Source organism: Rhopilema esculentum, chromosome 21 (assembly GCF_057945365.1).
Source record: "Rhopilema esculentum isolate cy_ngs chromosome 21, ASM5794536v1, whole genome shotgun sequence".
Taxonomy (NCBI): domain Eukaryota; kingdom Metazoa; phylum Cnidaria; class Scyphozoa; order Rhizostomeae; family Rhizostomatidae; genus Rhopilema; species Rhopilema esculentum.
Window position 1 is genome coordinate 9,749,209 of NC_142835.1, and position 21,935 is coordinate 9,771,143.

The window sequence follows — 21,935 nt, forward strand, 5'->3', positions numbered from 1 at the left end:
TTCTTAGGTAGGAAAATAAGAACTGCTCTCCCATCAAGTCTACAATAATAATAATATAATAATAATAGAGAAATCTAAAGAGGAAGCCTCGATCACTCGAAAGTGCTTTTCATGAGGGTCCTCTTAATTGACTAATAATCAGAAAATTTTCCCGGTGGCCCCCAGAAAACTTGCAAGAACTGCAGTATACAATGGCCTCCTAAAGATAAACTGAAAGATGCCCGGAGGCAATAAATGACCGGGCGGCACATCTTTCATTTGTTCGAAAACCCCTAACAAAGACAAAGACTCCTAACTTTAAAATAGACCCCTAGCTCTATCTTCTAACATAGGAGCTGGGGACAGGGGGCAGATGGAATGACAAACTATCTATTTGGAGCTCATTTAGATGCCTCTTTCTAACCTTCATGTGCCCCTTCCACTTTTGAAATGGTTCCTGTATCTATAGACCCCCAGAACGTAGTCAGAGGCCCTTTACGGATATTTAACACAACTTATTTGTTGGGGAGACAAACCAGCATTTGTTCAAGGGCCTACTGGCTTTCAAAATTTTCCATGATATGCACTGCACAACAAATCGTCTATGTCTCAAGATTTTTGTGGATTCATTTTCGAGACCGGCTACTAGGGACGTAATTTAGAGACGTATTTTAGGGGTGTTAGTTAATTGTTGGATTGTGGTGCTACACATTTCAGGCTCCTACAAAATTATGGTAACGTCCGTATTTACAATTACATTTTGAACACTAGGATAAATAGGATAGGAAGAGAAATAAAGTTATTTGGGAAAATCTTGGCGTTGTTTAACTACTAATGGCTATGGCTACCATAATGGCCACGAATCAAAGCAAAATTGACCAAATGCAAGCAAACATCAAAGCTCTGTGTTTCACTTGTGCACATAGCAAATCTAAACCTTGTAATGTGCTCAAGGCTTTATAGGGACAGTCAGTCTATTTCTGAGGCTTGCTATTGCACAGGTTTGATGTTAAAGATTATGGTTCTCCCCGGGCCAAGACAACCTTGAATTGTTCATGCTAATGACACCGAGATTGAAATCCTCAGGGTCTTCAGTAAGGGTTCTAGTGATTGTTGTGTGAACTGGCAACAACATCAAAGGAGATGATAAGATTGCATTTTATTTGAAAATCAAATTTGTAACTTGATAAACTCTTTCTAAAACTGTAACATTTAGCATTTATTTTTAAACATGTAACTTGGTCCAAGGATGTAGGAAACGTTATAAAAGTGAGAGTCACCTGTTTAAAGGGGCACCCTAAGAGAGATTCTACAAGGGTTAAAGATCTGTTTTAAGGGGCACCCTAATAAAGGATTCCAGAAAAGATAAAAGGGCTGTTTCAGGAAGTCATGAAATCAGAACAAATTTATCAACATTAATCTACCAGAATTGTATTTTATCCCCCTTCTAGCGATGCTATTGAGATCTTGTTACTGTATACGATCTTTGCACACACGATTCGCACCTATTTCACCAAATCTTGACAAACAGCATTGCTTGGAGAGGGCGGTGGAGGGAAGGAGACGGTGGAAGAGTTAAGCAACAAATTAGTCTCTCTTAAGCCTAAATCCTAAATTTCGGATGGTTTCCGAAATCATTTCGTAGGTTTTGTTTTGGTAAAACAGACAGACGTTGGCATTATTGTGAGGTGGTAAAGAAAAGCAGTTTCACAATTTTTGCGGATGATTGTGGGTACAATGGTATATAGATCATTTCCTGACTTGGTTGCCAGCAGTGCCACCGAGTAGTTTGTGAAAAAAGATGAAGGCGTAGCCATTTGCTAGAAAAATCTTCACGGCCGTGCCCTTTAGGGCCTTTTAGATTAACTTGAAATACATTTCAGAATATTTCTTGCAGTCATTTTCTTGGAATCGTTTCAAATGCTTAAAAATGGGAGAGGGCTAAAGTCCCTGCTATTTAACATTCCCAATTAAATGTTCCTCCCAGCAACCACAGAGCTGAGGTAGCCTTGAGTAGAATCTTGTCAATGCTTCTCCAATATCAAAAACCTTTGCTGAATTGGTTTGAAACTTTTTCTGAAATCTACTGAAAGATATCCTATGAATCCCGAAATACATTATGGGCAGGAAATCATAATCTCGCAGATTTCCAAAAAACCTTGGTCTTTATGCTCAGTGTCTTTTTTGAAGTACGTCATAAATGCAAACTACCATGAGCTGATGTCTTGAAGTTGAAGATGTATACCGAGTCCATCTTACTTCAAAACAGCTTGACAATATCATAAAGTCCAATTGATTTTCCTGTGCTTGTAGTGAAGCTTCGAGTTCTTAGGTTTCTTATTTCTGTTTTAATGTCCATTGCTCATTTCTTATAGCAATTTTCTTATAAGCAGTGAGTGCAATACATAAGGCTGGGGGTAGGCATTCACTTTGTGTTGAAATAACTTTCCTCATTCTATCTTAAGCGTTTCGATTTATATTTTATGCTGCACATTATTCTATGATGATTCACAGACTTATTTTCTTTCCTTTTCTTGAAGCTCAAGTGATCAATGAAAATGTTTACTTGGTCATCTGGGATTTCTTCCCTAGAAACTTTGCCACCTTTCTGATAACGCCAGCTAAATCAACTTTCAATTCTTCAAAAAATTCGTTTCGATAGTTCCTTCGTTTCCATAACTCTTGCATGTATTCAAAGTATGGGCATAGAGCACTGTCCTTCCTACAATATGGTCTGATTGTTTGGGGTCAAACATATGCATCATACATTGATCCAATTTTCAATATACAGAAGAAAGCTGTCAGAGTCATCTCATTTCAGTCTCGCACGTCTCATTGTCTTCCAATCTTCAATGATCTTAACTTTTGAAACTTTCTGAGGTTTTTAAGCTTCGAATATTAACCTTTGTTTTTGATTCTGTTAATAAAACTTCACATACTTGCTTTCATGACTTTTTCCTACCTAATTCATCTGTTCATCAGTATTCCACAAGACAGGCCAGTAAAGGTGACTATATATGTTTCAAAAAAATAGTCTTCAATATGGTCTATTAGATATGTTGGTGCTAAACTTTGGAATACATTACCTGTGGAACTAAAAAAATGCCTCATCAAAATCATTGTTCAAAACAAAACTGAAAAGTTATTTTTTGAGCATAGTCGACCGATCAATCTAAATTTGTACTACTTTGCAACTTATGTACTTAAACTCGAATGAAATTAACCTGGCTATATATTAGAACAGGGGGGGGGGGCTCTCTTTTCGATTAGTTTACTTTTGAGAGAGCTCCTGCTTTAAATAATTGCCCACATGCAATTTATTATTTAGCTCCTCTTTGTATGTCTATTGTATTTAGCCTTTTGTCACATTGTATTAAGTTTTTATTTTGTAAAATTATGTATTCAATCAATGTAGTTCAATTATTTGTATGTGCTGTAGAATTTTGAATTGTATCTGGAGAATTTGAATTATATATGAACTAAATTGAACTGAGCACTAGATTATCAATGAACAGTTCGAAGTAGGTTGGAAAATCTACAGGGAAATGAAACATGTTGCGCATCTTTTCATGTTAGAATGACGACATAATTGTGTCTGTAACAGTGGTGGGTCTAGACAAAAATTTGAGTGTATTCCTATATGGGCGTGGTCACATATTTTTCTGACAACGCCATTGACTTTCATCCAAAAATGGGCAACGCCCATTTTTGCTTTTTGTTAAGATTCTCAATTGCAAGATTTAATTTTAACAAAATATATTATTTCATCATGATTCCAAGGCAAGTAAGAAAAGTAAACGTGTAAACCAAACCAGGAATTGTTATTATGATTTCTAAAAGAATGGTTCGATTTCTTGAAAAACAGAGGACCTTAATATATTCCTTTAGTTTGTTACAGCAGGAGATAAACTTACTGAGTGTTGCAAGATTTGAGTGAAATTCATGCTAGCAATATTACCAAATAATAAACAAGACAAATTTACAAATAGTCATCAAGATTGTCAAAAATGGATAACAATGGACGAAGCTTCTCGTCATATACTGTAAATCCTCAAATAAGCCCCCACGCTCGAATAAGACCCCCTCGAATAAGCCCCCAGCTAAAAAATGTTTTTGCAAATAAGCCCCTCCCCTTGATTAAGCCCCCATTGGGGCTTGTTCGAGGGAAGCATGATTGCAGGATAATATCTTATTTCAAGAAAACCCCCACAGGACAATAGCTATACAGTATTACTTCCTTTGACTGGAGATCAAAAAGCAAAAAGCGCCTTTTGTGATGATACAAAATTATAATATTTGCTAGTTCTTTATAAGTGTTGTTTGAAAAATCATGTCATTTTTATGTCGACCTTTGAGGAAAAAAATATCTTTGAAATAAGCCCTCCCCCCTCGAATAAGCTCCCCTCGAATAAGCCCCCACCCAAAAATTCATTTTTTGCAAATAAGCCCCCGGGAGCTTCACAGCCTCTACTGGAGATAAGAGATATGGGCCTGAAATTTATCAGAAACTCCACAAATGGTGTTGCGAACGTAAATTAAGGCATTTTAGGTTGTTTCGAGCAAAAAAGACTTTGTCTGATAATTGACCATTTTTTGAATTTTTTGCATATCCAGGGTCACAGATTGTTTGGAAAATGACCCGGTTCTATTTTAAAAGATATGGGCCTGAAATTTATCAGGAACTCCACGGATGGTGTTGCGTACGTAAATTAAGGCATTTTTGGTTGTTTCGAGCAAAAAAGACTTTGTCTGATAATTGACCATTTTTTGAATTTTTTACATATCCAGGGTCACAGATTTTTATGGAAAATGACTAATTTCTTTTTTTAGTGATACGGGCCTGAAACTTATCAGAAATTCCACAAATAGTGTTGCAAACGTAAAATCAAACATTTAAGGTTGTTCCGAGCCACAACAGTTTTTTCTGAAATTTGGCCATTTTTTCAATTTTTTTACATATCCGATGTCACAGACTTTTTGAAAAATGACTCAGTTATTTTTCAAAAGATACGGTCCTGAAATTTATCAGAAACTCCACAAATGGTGTTGCGAACGTAAATTAAGGCATTTTAGGTTGCATCGAGTAAAAAAAAAATTTTCTGAAAATTGATCATTTTTGAATATTTTTGCATATCCTGGGTCGCAGATTTTTTTTGATAATGAAAAAGTTCTTTTTTAGAGATATGTGCCTAAATTTATCCAAAACTCTACAGATCAGAAATTTATCACAAACATAGTTCTCCCATAGTTTGATTTTCTAATTTCACGAAATCCGTCAAGAAACCTCGGGGGACTAAGTGTGACGGTTGATTTGACCGATTTGGAATTCTGTTCTTGCAAAAAACCAACTGGTCAAAAACAAAATGGTCAAAAGTTGAGAACAAATTAAGAACAAACTTAGGAGCTACTGTAAAATGTAACTTTAAACAATGTTTCATCTCAAAAACGAGGACGTTTTTTGCTATCTAGGGGAGGTAATTTTTATAAACCTCCCTTAAGGCAGTGCGATGGGGCTCTTTGCCCCAAATTATGCCAGCATATTCATGACAACAATAGAACAAGAAATCTTGAGCAATACTTCGATTGGGCCTATTCCAATGTTTTGGAAAAGATTTGTGAATGACACAGTTTTCATCTGGCAACACAAGCTAGAAAACCTACAGGAATTTACACAATATACTCTTTATCAAGGGTGAAACATTTTATTCCTCAGTTAAAGGAAATCTGAATCTATTTAGAAATTTATTCCATCCAGCCCAAGCTAACCGTTGGCAACTCCTATTTCGTGTCGATTGTAGTTGGTATCACTTTACCTTTGAAACAGACAAATTCAAGCATTACCTTCTTTCTTGTTACAGTTGTAAGAAAAACAACAAAGCAGAGCCTTAGGAAGAAAACATTTGCCCCTGCAAAAATCAGTTTTTTCCTGCGAGACTGTTCTCTATTCGTGGCTAGGGAGGTGAACCCATACCCCCCTCAAGTGACGCCCCTGGGTTTGGAACCTTTAAACATTTGAAAAGTCATCAAACTGCACTGCAGTGACATCAAGGTTGTCTCTTTAAAATCTCGTTTTGCAGCTTGGCGTCTTCATTGGGGGTGCATCGAGCATCTACCTTGCTCTGCGATGAAACGAGCATGCAACGCGGGCTTTAGCATATCATCATCATCATCATCATTCATTATTATTATCATATAAATACAATAATAAAGCTAAATAAAGCTCGTTATGCCAGGCTATCCCTGACAAATTAGAGCATTTACAACTTAAGAGTTAAAAGTTATTAAATTAATACAATGGCTTACAAGCAACAGCAGCAACAACAACAATTGCCTCGATTGAGCTAGAGCGCCTCGATAGAACACCGCGAGGACTGGTGCATAGTCGATATTTGTTTTAACCAAGAATGCACAGACTTACTGTGTGACCATAGATATATATTTGTGACCGACTGTTTGTTGACAGTCATGCGGGGAGGCACCTAAGGATTTAGACAATAACATTTGTTCAACCTAAAATTTTTGGACGGGCACAGAGGGGCAAGTTGGGCGGTTAATGCCCTCCACCTTGACTTCGTGCCTGCATGCTACACTGATAATATCCATTACATCAGTGTCTTCTCCTATTTTCTTGGAACTACTTTCGAATACCTGCAAGTGTAGTGCGCGGCTGATTTTCTGCAAAAATACACACAGATTTATCGTTTCATTGCATCGTGCTTTAATTTTTTCCTCGACTTATTCTTGACAGAAAATGTGTAGTCTTAACAGCAGCTCTGAGGTGTCTTTTAGCCTCTCTTGTGACGTCATTCCTTAAATGAATATTCTCGGCTGCTTCTCTTCTGGATAGACTTTGTAAAATTAGAAAACTAATTTTTGATACGCAGGATCGGATTAAAAGATGTACTACTGGTGCGGTGCGGCAGCATTAGGCCCAATCTTGAAAAAAGCCCAGATGAATTGACGAGACTTATTCCATAGCTAGATAGGTTTTTGTGTAATAGCACCTGACCAAACTTTTTCTTAATCCAGAACAATTGATAGCTTATCTAATGGCAAATTATATATGCTAATAAAGTTTAATTTTTTATTATTGATTGATAAATAGACGAAGAATCATTATTTAAAACAAAATGCATGCAAACCAAAGGATATTCCTCCCACTACACAAATCAAAGTTATGTTACGATGCAGGTTTTTACAAGCTACAACAAAAACAGCCGAAAGGGGAACAGCAACGTATCTTTGCGCCAGCTGGCACAAAATATTCGTGTACTCTATACATGGGCTCCGACAAAGGTTGAAAAGTGGGGAGGCCAAGGGAAAATTTAACACCCATAACAAAAGATTTTGAAAAAAACTCTATTGTTTTGCAAAAATGCGAGGGGGCCAAGGCTCCCCCGGCCCCCCTTCGTCGGAGGCCCTGTTATAGTTGTTTAGAATGTTGTTTGTGGAGACTGTACGCATATTTTGTATATCCATGACCGATAAATCACCATAAGGACACTAATAGTCGACTTGAGATTAGCAGATGCTCAATTTCTATTAGCATTAACTTAAATAGGATAAAACATTTCTTTTTTGGGTCTTTCCTTATTGAAACATGGGTGAAGTGGTTATGTTATCCACTTAAAAGTGCCAAAGGCGCTTGTCTACTTGCATTGGAAGCAAGCGCCATTTGAAGGGGGTTGCAGAGATACAACACAAACAGACGTGCAGACAAAATCAGAGCATTGAATTAAAGAAATACCTAGTTGTCAGAGCCATGTCAAGGACCGGAGGGCTCAATCAGTTGGTCAAACGTACATCATGTGAGTTCCGAAAAACTCTGAGCAAGGCTGGTCTGAAAGCTAGAATTCTCGGACAAAGAATTTTGAAAATTGGGATGCCGTTTTACTCAGTCAGAGGAACCACAAAAAAGGTAGGAATCTATAGATATGATGTTACAGTTATTTTCTTGATAAATCATTGGCTATTGAAGTACCATAAATTTTGCAGTAGCATCTAGTTATTTTTATTGTTCTAAACCTAGATAAAAAATTAGGTCTTTGTTGAAGTCTTTTCTAGTTTGTACTCGTTGCAGGGTATTATTTTGACTTTGACACAACTTTTCAACTTCTTTGTAAAAAACTTTGAAAAAATTGTTGTGAAGTAAGCAATATGTTGAAGGTATACAGGTGTCTAATTTTGATGACATATCAAGAACCACAAGGAATTATTGTTAAAATCAAAATTTAGTGAATTCTGCTCTTTAATTTGACATAATTTTAAAAAGTAGAATGACATAATTTTAAAAAGTACATGAATTGGTTTCAAAAATACTCGATCAAGCTTGAAAATTCCCAGTGCAAAGGGTTACAGAAATTTTGGAAAGTCAGAGAAAATGATACATTCTACGCAAACCAGAATCCGAAACTAGGGTCCAGTTTCTACTTTCAGGAACACACATCATATTCATTGGACCAACTGACTGAGCCTGCCGGGTGTCAAGCGACATTTTATCATATCTACATTCGCATCATTTTGTCTAAATAAATGTGTTTAGAAATTTTTTACACCACCTTTGCTGCTGGCAACAGCAACAACAAATTCACACTAGAAGATGCATAATCATCTTCAAAACGATTTTCGTTAACGTTTATCTAAAAATCCTCTTGTCATCAACCAAAAAATCACCGCACCTCCTCAAATTTATGGATTCCTTTGTCTTATCGAGATCCCCTGCAACAAGAGGACGGAAAATATTCAATCCAGAGATATAGAGGAATTTTAGAATAAGATAACAGATAAACGAAATTAGAATAATATGGTTGTATCTATCATCAAGAGTAAGAAAAATCTAAATCTTCAAATATATTTGCCTCGATCAACTACCAGACCATTTGTAAACAAAGTTTAATCTTTTAAATCTGTTTTTAGCAAGATTCATATCATGTAGGCCGCCTTCTTACCAGCTGTAAGCTCTATCATTTAATTCATTTATTGTTCATTTATTATCATATGCATTCTATCCTATGAATTTCAATTAAGTAGAACAAAAAACCAAATGTATATTAACAATCTCCTGGGTTTTACCTGTGATATTTCAGCTTCATTTCTGAAAATATTACGTTGCCTGTACTTCCAATTCCATGCCAACCCATGTACGTCGCACTTGTTGTGCTTGTTGTTGGGAAAAGTCCATTTAAATTTACACGGTGACATGAATTGTGCCACCAGGCTCCTTTCCAGACAATTGCACAATTCTTAGCATTGTTATCGTTGTCTTGATCGTATGTTGTGAATTTCATGCCATCGTGAAGCGCCATGGAATCACCAGCATTACCTATAGAAAAGAAATATCATTTACCAAGAACAGACTCGTTGTGTTCTAATTTCTCACTGCTCTTAAATGATTTTGATTTACAAATAGAGAAATTTCTGCCGCGGAATGAACCAAAGTAGCAAAAAATTGAATAATGAGTTCTTTAGCATGTTATTGATAAAGGAATTAATGAGTATGAATGAATGGATATATATATAAGTCTAAATTAAAGAGATTTTGATAATTTACCTGAGTATCCACGTGAAAGCAGTTTGTAAGCAGATGCTTCGTCACCAACTTCAAATGAAGAATACTCTGCATAATACTGAGTTGTTGGGCTGTTGCGGTGTTTCATGTCGACCCGTAGAATAGCCCCTCTTCCTGGAGCAGCCAGTCTGTGCAACGTATCAAGTCCAATCCAAAAATTTCCACTCGTATCCCCAAATCCATTTTTGTATGACGCCCAGTTTCGATAAAAATCGACACTGACATCTATTCTTCTTTGAAAGACGATCCAGTCTTGACTCCCATATACAAAGTCACAAAAGACGTTGACCTTCCAATTGTGATCCGGTTTAATTTCGTAGACTCCGCTTACTGTTTGTCCAGACTTTTTCACGTCTCCACAATCTAGCAAGGAAATGTAGTTAGTAAGTTTCATCGATGACACACTAGAGCCGGTCTTGATGCCGTTTGCTATTAATATTGATGCATAGATATTAATGAGTGCTCGTTAATCGCTAAGAAAGTCATAAACATCTAAACCCTGATTGGAATTGAGTGCAGAATTTTTCTGCCAATTTTTTATTATTCCACCAGAGAAACCGTCATTATAAAATACACAGGCGATACTGTGATCTACGTAGCTGATATAGAGATCAAAGAAGTATATGAAAGGTTATCGGATGCAATGACAGAACTTTCAGTCTAATTCAGTGGAAATGAATCGATCTTCGTGTCCGATCTAAAAGAGAAAAAAGCTGAAGCCACCATGTTATTTGGAATAGTGGTGGGAATACGAATATACACGGAGCTTTTATGCGTTGTTCGCGAAGATGGTCAAATTAGCATCACTTCAGCATAGAGGTATCTTAATGTGCAACCAGACTCTTCCCTTAACAGTGATTTTCATAAAGGGCGCCATCAAAGGCGGGTGCAGGCGGGTGCAGGCGGGTGCAGGCGGGTGCAGGCGGGTGCAGGCGGGTGCAGGCGGGTGCAGGCGGGTGCAGGTGGGTGCAGGCGGGTGCAGGCGGGTGCAGGCGGGTGCAGGCGGGTGCAGGCGGGTGCAAGTGGGTGCAGGCGGGTGCAGGCGGGTGCAGGCGGGTGCAAGCGGGTGCAGGCGGGTGCAGGCGGGTGCAGGCGGGTGCAGGCGGGTGCAGGCGGGTGCAGGCGGGTGCAGGCGGATGCGGGAAATTTTACGCAGTTCCTCCGTATTTTCTTATTTCTGATAAGAGCAAAGATTGTTCTAGGGTATTATTCCTGGTTGATGCAGAAATTCCTCAATGCTTATCCATAATGGCCGTTCAAGCTCTTTATCCAGACGATAACCCCGCATAAAAGTGGTCAATTTTTCTTATTTTTTTATTTATGCTCATAACAATTCACAATAAAAACAATTTACAAAACGATACCACGGGAAGCATGGAAGTGCATCACAACCCTGTAGCCATTAACATTTAACTACAAGCCTGTCCCAAAATAGAGGCAGAATGATGCAGGCTGAGGATCCAGTTGTTAGGGGCCTGCATGCAGAGCTCTCTTCAATCGAAGTTTCGTTTAACCTATTGACATTGTAAATTTAGCGCTTCACTCAATTTAACAAGGGGCGTGTTTTTAAATAATCCAAGCAACTAGCCCTGTGAGGTATATTTAGTAATACTTAATTAGTTCGTGATACACACAAGAAAACTTAATGTTGAATAAATTCTTGCATCAACTATTTTTACTTTTGCGTTTATGGCGTATAACAATTGACAATGAACACATGAACAGAATATACAAAACCATACCACAGGGAGCATGGAAGTGCATCGCAACCCTGTGGCCATTAACAGTTAACTACAAGTCTGTCCCAAAATAGAGGCAGAATTATGTAGGCTGAGGATTAAGATGTTGGGTTCTGCAGGCAGAGCACTTAGTTGTGTTATGTATCATCTATTTCGATTTTGGCACAGACTTCAGACACAAGTAAAACATAACGAAACTCGATCAGAATTGCAAAGAACTTAAAAATTATTCACGAAAGGGGCAGGACAGAAGCTATGGGGTGCGGTTACCGTCAAAATTGTGCAATTGCTTTTTTATAAAATTGTACCTTGCATTTATAAAATGGTACCATCTGTTTTCTGAAATTGTAGTTTCTGTTTCACCAAATGGTACTTAGTTTCGAATAATGGAACCCTCTGTTTCATAAAATGGTATCTTTTGCTTCATTAAATTATACCAATTCATTAAATTAGAAGGTGCCAGCAAGATGGCTAAGATGCCATTAACCTACAGTGGACACCAGGGTAGACCATTTTTTGACATTTCGGAGCTGTGGCTTTGTCTCGCCTGGATTCGGGGTCTCTATCCCGCAAATCAGCAGCCTGTTGCAGGTTTCCACAAGGACAGTTGAAAGACGAATTCATTTTACGGCTTGAAGGCAAGGGGGCACAGCCAAATTTCAGATGAGGCATTGGATGTTAGAGTTGCAGAAATTAAACAGTTCGATCCAAACTGTAATTCAAAGGCCCTTGCCGGTTATCTTGCAGCGCAAGGTATAGAGATTTCGAGGGAACGGATTCGACAGTCTTTACAAAGAGTCGATCCAATTGGTGTCAATGCTCCGACTGAAGAGAAGCACTGGCATCACTTGCCGGGGTATTTGAAACCGTTGTTGTTGGAGTTGAAGAAAGCTGCGATGCGACCCTTGACAAAAGTCGAGCAGCATCTGCAAGTTCTTTATCCGCCATTACTGTGGCCGGGCACACACCAAGACACCACGCTACTGCTTTGTACTGCTGTGCTGGTTCCCAGACTCCAGAAAAAATATCACTTTACAAAACAGAGGGGTACCATTTAACGCAGCAGAAGGTACCATTTTACAAAACTAATGGTGCCATTTTATAAAACAGAGGGTACCCTTAATGAAACAAACGGAACAATTTTAGAAAACAAATGGTACCATTTATAAATAAAAGGTACAATTTTACAAAAAAGAATTTGCACAATTTTCTCGGTAACGGACCCCAATAAAAAGCAGGTTGTCAAAAATGGTACGATGCGTGGATGTATTTTAGCGTAGCCTTGATAATATCGTTGTTGATATCATTTGGTAACCTTTCATCTCTATACAAAATGACTTGAACTAGAGCTTCGTTAGAAAGGCTTGATAGGCCATTTGCAAGCAATATTGCGTTGACGGTCCGGAGAAGATCTCGTTTCTGAACATCGTTTATGTGATCAATTTGATTTCAAAGAAGCATCATGAAACACAGCAACATAAGGAAAGCAAGTGATTCCATATTTTCAGCTTATTTTGTTGCCATTATAATCGTAATTTTCGATACAAGGCAGTTGTACTTTGCCCTAATTTTTACTGGAACTTTAAGACAACGTTTTATTTAACCAAAAGTTAAGGTTTTAAAACTGAAGATCAGACTGGTATGACCAAGATGAATTTTGTTCATATTTTGTTTGGCTTTTACTTCATAGATATATAATAACTAGTTACCTTGTTTCAATTTGTCACAATGTGTTCCATAGTAAAGTGGGGCGCATATGCACTTGTACCCCTTTTCATCACATGTATCTTTGCACTTTGCACCATTTTCGCAAGGAGATTTAATCTCACAAACAGGTCCGTCCTAGGATAAAAAAGTTCATTTTCATAGCTTATCTAAGAAAAAATAGAACAAACTTATAAATTTATATAAATCTGAGAAATTGAAAAACAGAAAATTTGATCTGCCATGCTTGGTCAAATTGAAATGTCCATGTGAAAATTTGACATGTAGAGTAGCTATTTTCTATACTTTTGTGGCTTAACTGTTTTCAAAAGAAAACTTTTAAATGTCTGTACTACGACTGCACTCACATTTATTTTCCCATCGCCTGTTGTCATGTACACCTGGTCCGCCCTGTGCGTCAACAATGCAACGCTCTCGTTGAACCTTCTTTCCAGTAGCTCACAAGTCATCCTCCCGCGATTGTAATTCAAAGAGAGACACTTAGGCCAAGAAAGACATTTGAGCGTGCATTGTCGCACTGTCCTTGAAGAAATTGTTTTCATGACTGTCCCTGTGTCAGCAGTATTGTTCAGGATAATGCTGAAGTCAGCGTAGAATTTGCACGGAAGTCTTAATAGGCAGAGACATCTGCTGGTCATCAGTAAGACAAACAGGGTTTGGCATGCTGTAAAGACCACTTTCATTTTGAAATTCTGAATTTGATCTCACTACTTGATATAGAATCACTTGAAACTCCTTGTTGGTGTATTGCAGAAAGTTGCCCTAATATATATTCAACATTTAATAATTGATGAGGCAATGATATGATACGATCTTACCCCACTATTGATGCTCTTCTTCTTACGTCATAACCCGCTAGATATCAATTCTGAAATATACTTTGTTTGCAGTTTTAAAAAGAGCCCAGAGACGATGCCAAAGTTGCATTATGGTGAATAATGTTATGCGGTTCATAAAGGTCTTATTTTCCGTCTTCAACTTGTTTCGTCACATCATCAGAATCAATTGTTATATTAGCATCGTCAACGTAGATGCTTTGCTTACAAAATTCAAGCACTTTTCTTGGTCATTTATGTAGATAATAAAAAGGAAGGGGCCTAGACAGGAACTTTGAGGGATTCCAAAAATCACTTCTCTTGAAATCGAATTCTGAACATCCAAAGAGCAAATCTGTTTGTCTTTTACTCGAGATTTTCCCTTGATTCCATCATTACCTAATTTCTTTACCAATATGTTATCATCGTCTGTGTCAAAAGCCTTTTTGAGATCTAGAAATATTGTAAGATTGACGTAGCTTCTATTTATGCTTTCGTATGAGAAGTCTGTGCTGTATTTTAGTCGTTCATGCATTAGTCGTTCAAGAATCCTTGGTACCATATTTATAAATAGGGGCAACTTTTGCCAATTATAAAATGTCAAGGAAACGCCATTCAAGACTTTTTGCAAATATAGGCATAGGTAACGCAACTTTGGAAAATTTTCCCCAATGGAACCTAAGTAGCAGCAGTTCTTAATGACTGGGAACCTATTTTTGGACACTAATACTAATTTTTTGTCACGTCCTTTTCAGCCACCTATTTTTAGACTGATGCGCGGTGCCTGGTTTGCATAAGTAACAGAGCAATGTATGTATTCACTGGCGTCCTTTACCAAAATTACCACGATTTTATCAATGGTGGATGCTTTCCCATTCCTTAGCTGAATTATAGCCTTCACTATCAGGGGCGAATCTTCACTATTTTCATTAGGGGGGTATGAAGACTCAATGCCCGGCGAAAAGGCGTGTCAAGCTTGATGGAAGGGCGTGTCGTGCCTGAACATCATTTTAGGGCACATTGCCTCAAGGGTTGAAGTCATCAGGGATCCCGAGAGAGGGTCACTAAGTATGTTAGGCCTTCAGACTCAGGCTGTTTTTCAAAGCCAAAAAAATATGCCTCTAGTTTTCTGGTATTGGTTATAAACATTAGTTTCCGAAAAGCAAGCATTTGTAAGGCCTCTCATTTCTATAAAAGAAAATAGTATTCACTTTCTAAATCTCCTAGCTATAAAGAGAGCAATTTAAAAAAGAGATTGAAGTAGAGTCTCAATTTGATCACAGTGGAACAACAAAACACAGCTTGGAAATTCTGGAATTTAGAAACAGCTACACAGAATACAATGTTTCAACAAAAAAGAGCTCCAGTTGCATTTTTTGAGTTTGATTTTCAACATTCGGTTGCTCCGTAAATTAAACATTTTTGGACACCCAAGCATAAAGTAAGTACCTCTGAATTCACCATAGCAAAATCCCTCAAGCTTATGCAAAGAAAACCTTTTTTATTGGAAATATTTTACAAGTATACCTAAAATAAAAGCTCAATTTTCGCGTTTTCGTAATCATGGATATTGTTCTGAAATAGAAGAAGCTTGAACTATTTTTGCAATTCTTACCTAAACTACAAATCCTTGATAAATATTCTATTTTTTCTCACTTGAACTGTCAGCTTAAAACTTACTGTTACTTGTAACAACTATTTAAATTTTCTTTAGTTAACAAAACGGCCTGCAATACTTTCGGAATTTCAGGGCATAACTCCTTATGAATGTTTGATGAAGGTTTCTTGATTTTTCTCAACAACGTATTCCGAGATGGCATATTCCGCAGCAACCCCCCCCCCCCCCCCCATCCACCCTAACAGTTTCGCCCCTGTTCACTATATGTGCCTTGTCTACTGTTTAAAACAACAATTCATCATTTTCTGGTGTAATGTTCTATAAACAAATATTGTCTGGTCCCCGTTCAATTTTTTTCTAGGCTTAGCCCAACAGCGACTAAGTGGCGATTTAATGCTGCAAGAATCTCATTTTTGTCAGAACTTTGTTGTTAACTTCAACGGTATAGATTTGACTTCTTTCTCAAAGACTGTTCTATTTGTTTTTCACATTTTCTTTGGATCCCCAGTATTTTCCTCTATTAGAATTTTGAAATAATCCCAGACAGCGTTCCTAATTTCTCTTGCTACCATACTTCGCTGCATAAGCTAACCACATTGCAGGAATTTTAATAGCTATTTTTTCAGTCCCAGGTTCCCCTCTATATTCTGAAGTGAGATATCAATCAGGGAGAAAATTCCGACCTTGCTCTTTCTTCTTTATTGGAGCATGTATGTTCAAAAAAGATTACAAAATCTCCTGAAAAATATCTGCCATGGTGAAACGATTTTTCGCAATTTTGACGGACGAAAGCTTGACAAGATAAATATCAATTCGCCGGAACTTCTCTTCAATAACGAGAAAGAAAAAGGATCCAAGAAACAAATACCTCAGAATCAAAATTAAAGAGAACCGTGATTGGGAGGAGCAGTAAATGCAAACCAACCCTGAGCTAAAGAGAGAGCTTTTCTTCTGACACTCTTCAGAGTTTAAAACGTCAGCTAAGAATTATTCACTGCAAAATATATCACTGAAAAAATTGAATAACGTTCTTTCCCAAAGTAACACGTCTATTTCAAATTTGTTTGGGATGCTCTCTACATCATAAAACTAACCAAGTTCCACCAATTGCGCACAAGGGCAAAGGAATTAACGAGGAAGCGAGGTATGACGATGGTTGGCTCTGTACTTGGCTTCCCATAAGGTCTCTATTCTGGTTTGACAAGAGGGTCATGACATACAAATTTTTACACGATCTCTGTCCCGAAAATCTTCGCGATAAATTCATTAAACGATCCCAAATTTCTAAGTTTAGCACAAGAACCCTATAAGTACTCTTATTACGATAGTTGAACTAGAATTGCGAAAGAAAGCTTTTACTTCTCTGTCGTACAAAACTAGAATAATTACCTGAAAAACGCCGGAGAAGTTTATCCTTTCGTTCAAATCAAGAATTCACCAAGCATACTTCATTGGTAAAAAACATTCGGTAACATCAAAGTAGATGACGTAGTTCACGAATATCTTGTTTTCCAGAGCAGGTTCAATACTTGATATGACAGGTATAGTCTGACCGATAGGGATTCCGCAGGGCTCGTGTTTGAGACTCTTTATTTTCACAATACGAAAGTATAATTTAAACAACTGTTTGGAAAGCATGATACCAAGTATATATGCCTATGATGTATCTGTAACACCTGAATCAGTAAACCCGCAGAAACTCAACACAAATTTGGAACATGTGTTTGAAAACATTTCGATTGATGAAGACTGATAAACGCAGTTTGAATGCACTAAAAAGCGAATGCATAGATAAATGTCACAGGGGACCGCTTAGTCGAAAAGGTAATGACATCCCTAATATGGCACTACATAGCAATCTTATCAGAAAGGTCGTCAAGTCCAAATTTCTGGAAAACAACATTGGTGAAGATGTATTCAAATGTATAATCTTAGTGGAAGGTTTCTTGAAAATCTAAAGCTTTATACTATGAATTTTTATTTATAAAATTACGTATGGAAAATATCATTCGAAGATCAAATATCGAAGGTTTTCTCTCTATGCCCGTTGGCTCTCAGTCAGCCAATGTGTGTCTTTGTTTATCAACTGATACAGGTGTGAAAGATGAAAGTTGTTGGATGCAATGATTAAAACAAAAGCAAAATATTCGTTAACGTGAGTCCTTTTCACATATCTTCATCATGCTTTGGCCTCCATCACCAAATCGACTGTTAAACATAATTTGGCTAAAAACGTTTTAATAACATAGAAATTATCATATGTTCTTGAATATCTACAGTCAATAACCATTGAGCGTGCTGTCCTAGATTTTCAGTCTTTTCTAATTCAATGCCAGCTTTCTCCCGTACAAAAGTGCAAATTTGAACCTTCAATACCAATTCAAAATCTCTTTGCCAGTGTCTATGTTGATACAGTCAATCTCTGGTCTCATTTATTTAAAACAGCTTCTAGAAACGAAGGTTTGCGTGGGGAAAGTCTCTGTCCTTCCAAGTCCACACTAATTTTCATCGGCGATGGTCTGTCTTTTTGCAACAGCGGCGAGCTCTGTACCCTGGAAGGTCTCACCAAAGATGGCGAACAAGGTGGAGTGTTGTTAGGCGGTCGGCCTAAAACTAATGGCTTGCAACTCTTCCATACGCCCTTCTCACTCTTGTCCGACATTGTAGGCCTGTCTAAAGCTTGAGAACAACTGGTGTTGAAAACATGGCTGTTTTTTATTCAGCTGATCGTTAGGTGTAATGAAACATTTCCATAACAATGGAAAGCCGTTAACTTTTCATAATCCTTTGAGTAATGGGTATTTGGTTTTATCATAGTTTTATGGATCACTGTTGTTTGGCCTAAAACTGATTCAACGTTCTCTATACGTCATTTGGCGACTGTCGTTTCCAGGAGATGGGGGTTCAGTCCAGAGGGGGTATTCCCATTAAGACCTGACAGGGGTCCAGTCTATTTGAGGGTCTTACGAAATGGCTATCAAATGGCCCAGTTTCGAAAATGACACAACGGCTTAGTTTGGCTTGCGATTTATTATAAACAATGAACAAGGTTTTATCTTACCCGAGTCAACAACAGTCAAATTTGTCAAAGAAGGACCAGGCGCGTACAAAGAAATCGATGCTACCAATGACATGATTTCCGTCCTTATGCTCCGGCATTTGAGGGTAATTGTAAAAAAATACTACCATTTCAGGGTAATTTTTTAACATTTTAGCTTTGGCCCTCATTGACCCTGACTGGACACCCGTTAGGCCATAATGGGAGCAACCCCCGGGGGGTTCAGCCACTTTCCTTTCAAGAGAGACAGCCAATGGCGATAAATTCAATCTCACTTACAATTGATGCTGAAATTCTTGCTTTCTTCTGCATTCTATGGATCTTCAAGATTCGGGTCTAAACAGGTTCCATTTGTTTCAGAAAACCAGTTGGTGGCCTCGTTTATAAATGGAAGAGCAGTTTATCCTTCATTGTGAATGGATGAATAGTGTTCTTTGGTAGAAAGTAGATCTTCATGTTTACTTCTTGCTCAGTACCACTATCTCAATTTTTTAAAGATCGAGGAGGTCAAGACTGACTGTCATTTTTGTCGAGTTAGCAAACTCTTTCAGGGCATTAATAACCTGTGCCCCAGACCCCTTACTTCAAAGTAGACGTCTCAGATTCGGCTCGTTCTTTGTCTACCTTTAAATGTTAGATGTGAAAAGCCCCGCAAAATCATTTTTTTGAGATTCATGATCTAATAATTTTAGCAGAGCCTAAAATAAGAAATTTTTATAGATCCACATTTATTTTTAAAATGTGGGTGTGGTACTATGTTTGTATTCATTCAATGGACGTGAATATCAGGCAACTGCTACCTTGGGTTAATAAGACAATTATCGAAGGAAACCCCTTTCCCACATCACTTTAAAAGTTGCCTTTTTCTTTTCATGCATTTTCAAAGGCTCCCTTAAAACCAATGTTGCTTTCCAAGCTTCAGTGGCATACCTTAGCAGCGGAATAGAAGTCGAACCTTGCAAGATCAGGCATATTTATTGCAATGTCATATATTTGCTAATTTTTTTCTAGAGCTATGCTATTTTACACTTATTTATTATTCTTTAAGCGCTGGCAAAATGACTAAACATCTCACTAAACATTTCACTCAACTTTTGTTTAGTGGTTTTGCCAGGGTTTTACAATCAAATCCTCGAACATGTGCCAATTAACATCCTCAGTCACTGACACACAAATTGCGGCTGTTTGTCTTCTTTTTTTTCACACAGTTTTACACGAAGAAGGTCTAACATCTAAATTAAGTTAAACTTCAGAATTTCAAAGAGAGTTGTTAAAATCACTAGTCACAAAAGTTGTTGGGAAAAAATTTTCCAGCTACAGATAGTGCGAGTCACCATTTTTTTTTCAAATGCCAGTGACATTTTTTTGTCATAAAATTTCGGTTCTTATGGCCAACTAAAAATCACAGTGATGGATTTTCACCCAATTTTTTATTTCTAGGTTTATTTTGAACATAGCTTTGGTAGAGCGTAGACGTGAATGAAACTCCATATCGTTGATTTTATCTTTAAATATATACAAAACGTGACTATAAACAACTATAACGTAAACGTAACTTGTTAGCCCATCATAAACTTGTAGCGTGACTTTTTCGTAACTTCACTACTTCAAAAAAACTTAACCTTACAATATAGGGCGTGAATATATAACGTAAGAAGACTGGAACAAATTGGAACAAATCCAAGTAGCTTAAAAAAACTTAAGAAAAAATGAAGGAAAAGCGATGAATGTATCTTGTGTATCAATGCTTTTTTTAATCGAATGGTTTTGAGATGTCCGCTAGACCCATTCAGGGAATTACACTTTTTCCCAAAGTTTACATTCTGCTTTTTTAATTCTACTTCTTTTCAGTGCTTTGACCCTCCAGGGCGTTGGTAGTCATGTTTTTCGATCTTGCCTCGTCTTTTGATAATTACAACATCACTTAATCTCTTTTGCCAGCTTTAAGTTCCAATTTCAATCTATAAAGTATTTCTGGCTTTGTTTTCCTCTACTTCTTCCACGTTAAATATTACATTTCTTCAGGTTTCATCACATGTCCGAAGAACTGCCTTTTCCTTATAACATTCACCAGGTTTTTTCTATTCCTCTTCTTCCTAAAACTTCTCCATTTATAGTTCTGTCTGTCAATAATTCTAGAATTACCTTTTCTGTACCCTATACTCTCTCACAAAGAAGATGTACTGTGAAAATGGCTTTGAAAAAAGCAAACGTTTTACAACATACTAAAAGTTTTTTCGTCTGACACACCTCAGAGCATAAAACGTCAGAATAAGGTTCCGCAAGAACACGATGAAAAATATATACCCAGTTGTGAATCGAAATAGGCCTATCAGAAAAATGCAAGCACAAGACCGGTATAGTTGACCAATCAGTGCAGCGAGCCTAAAGAAAAATTCTCTACGACAAAGAAAAAATTGCTAAATTGGGTGATGTCGAAACACGGGACAAAACGGCCAAACTAGAGCGGAAACTCCAAAAACGTTTGTTGGAACTGATCAAGTCAAAAGTGTTGGCCACAGGAATTTATGATAGGATAAGACCCACGGGCTCCCAATGTCCACAAATGTATGGCCTCCCTAAAATACCCAAGCCGAACGTACCACCTAGACCTTTCTTGTCTATGATTGGCTCAGCACAACACGAACTGACTAAGTGGCTTTCTGAAGTTTTAGACCCTGTTCTTTAAAAATATTCAAAAAATTGCATCAAGGATTCTTCTACGTTCGCTGAGTTCATGCAAAACTTGAACATCGAAAACGAAACATTTTTCATGTGTTCTTTTGACATTAGTAGTCTTTTCAAAAATGTTCCTTTGAGTGACACCATCAAAATATGTGCCGACTCTTTGTACCGGAGCGAGCTTAATAGCCCACCATTCCCAGAGGAAGTATTCATTGAACTGATGGAAACTGCAACACGTTCAGTTGAATTCAGTTTTAACAATGAAATGTACCAACAAAAGGATGGTGTTGCTATGGGTAGCCCTCTGGGACCGGCCTTGGCCAACATCTTTGTTGGATTTCATGAAGAGCGTTTGTTCGACTACGACCAAAAGCCAGGTGTCTATTTTCGGTATGTGGATGACGCATGTACCATTTTCAAAACATAGGCTGAGTGTGATATTTTTCTAAAACACCTTAATAGCCTACACCCAGCCCTCCAGTTTACGTTTGAAAAGGAAGAAAATGATTCCTTGCCATTTTCAGATGTTTTGGTCGAAAAGTCTAACACTGGATTTTTTACCAGTGTATATCGCAAGCCTACTTTTACCGGTCAGTACATACGCTGGAATTCATTTTGCCCAAAACAACGCAAAGTCAACCTTGTCAAAACATTTAGTAGATAGGGCACTTATGATCTGCTGAAAATCTAAACTACACGCTGAACTGGAAAAACTTAAAACGATCTTTCTGGAGAACGGCTATCCAGA

General features: G+C 37.6%; 1 protein-coding gene across 2 annotated transcripts; it reads right to left on the reverse strand.

The window, feature by feature from the left end:
• Nucleotides 1-5,254: 5,254 nt before the first annotated feature.
• LOC135684154 (fibrinogen-like protein A) lies at nt 5,255-16,902 on the reverse strand. 2 transcript variants are annotated; one of them, XM_065199577.2, is made up of 6 exons: nt 16,834-16,902; nt 13,359-13,675; nt 12,996-13,128; nt 9,530-9,910; nt 9,052-9,301; nt 5,255-8,697 (listed from the first exon to the last, which is right to left on the reverse strand). In XM_065199577.2, exons 2-6 carry the CDS (start codon nt 13,647-13,649, stop codon nt 8,685-8,687), a joined length of 1,068 nt encoding a protein of 355 aa, XP_065055649.1. In that variant the 5' UTR covers nt 13,650-13,675; nt 16,834-16,902; the 3' UTR covers nt 5,255-8,684. The 2 variants fall into 2 exon arrangements, with proteins under 2 accessions (XP_065055649.1, XP_065055648.1); XM_065199576.2 differs by lacking the exon at nt 16,834-16,902 and having other exon boundaries at nt 13,359-13,826.
• Between the last annotated feature and the right edge of the window lie 5,033 nt (nt 16,903-21,935).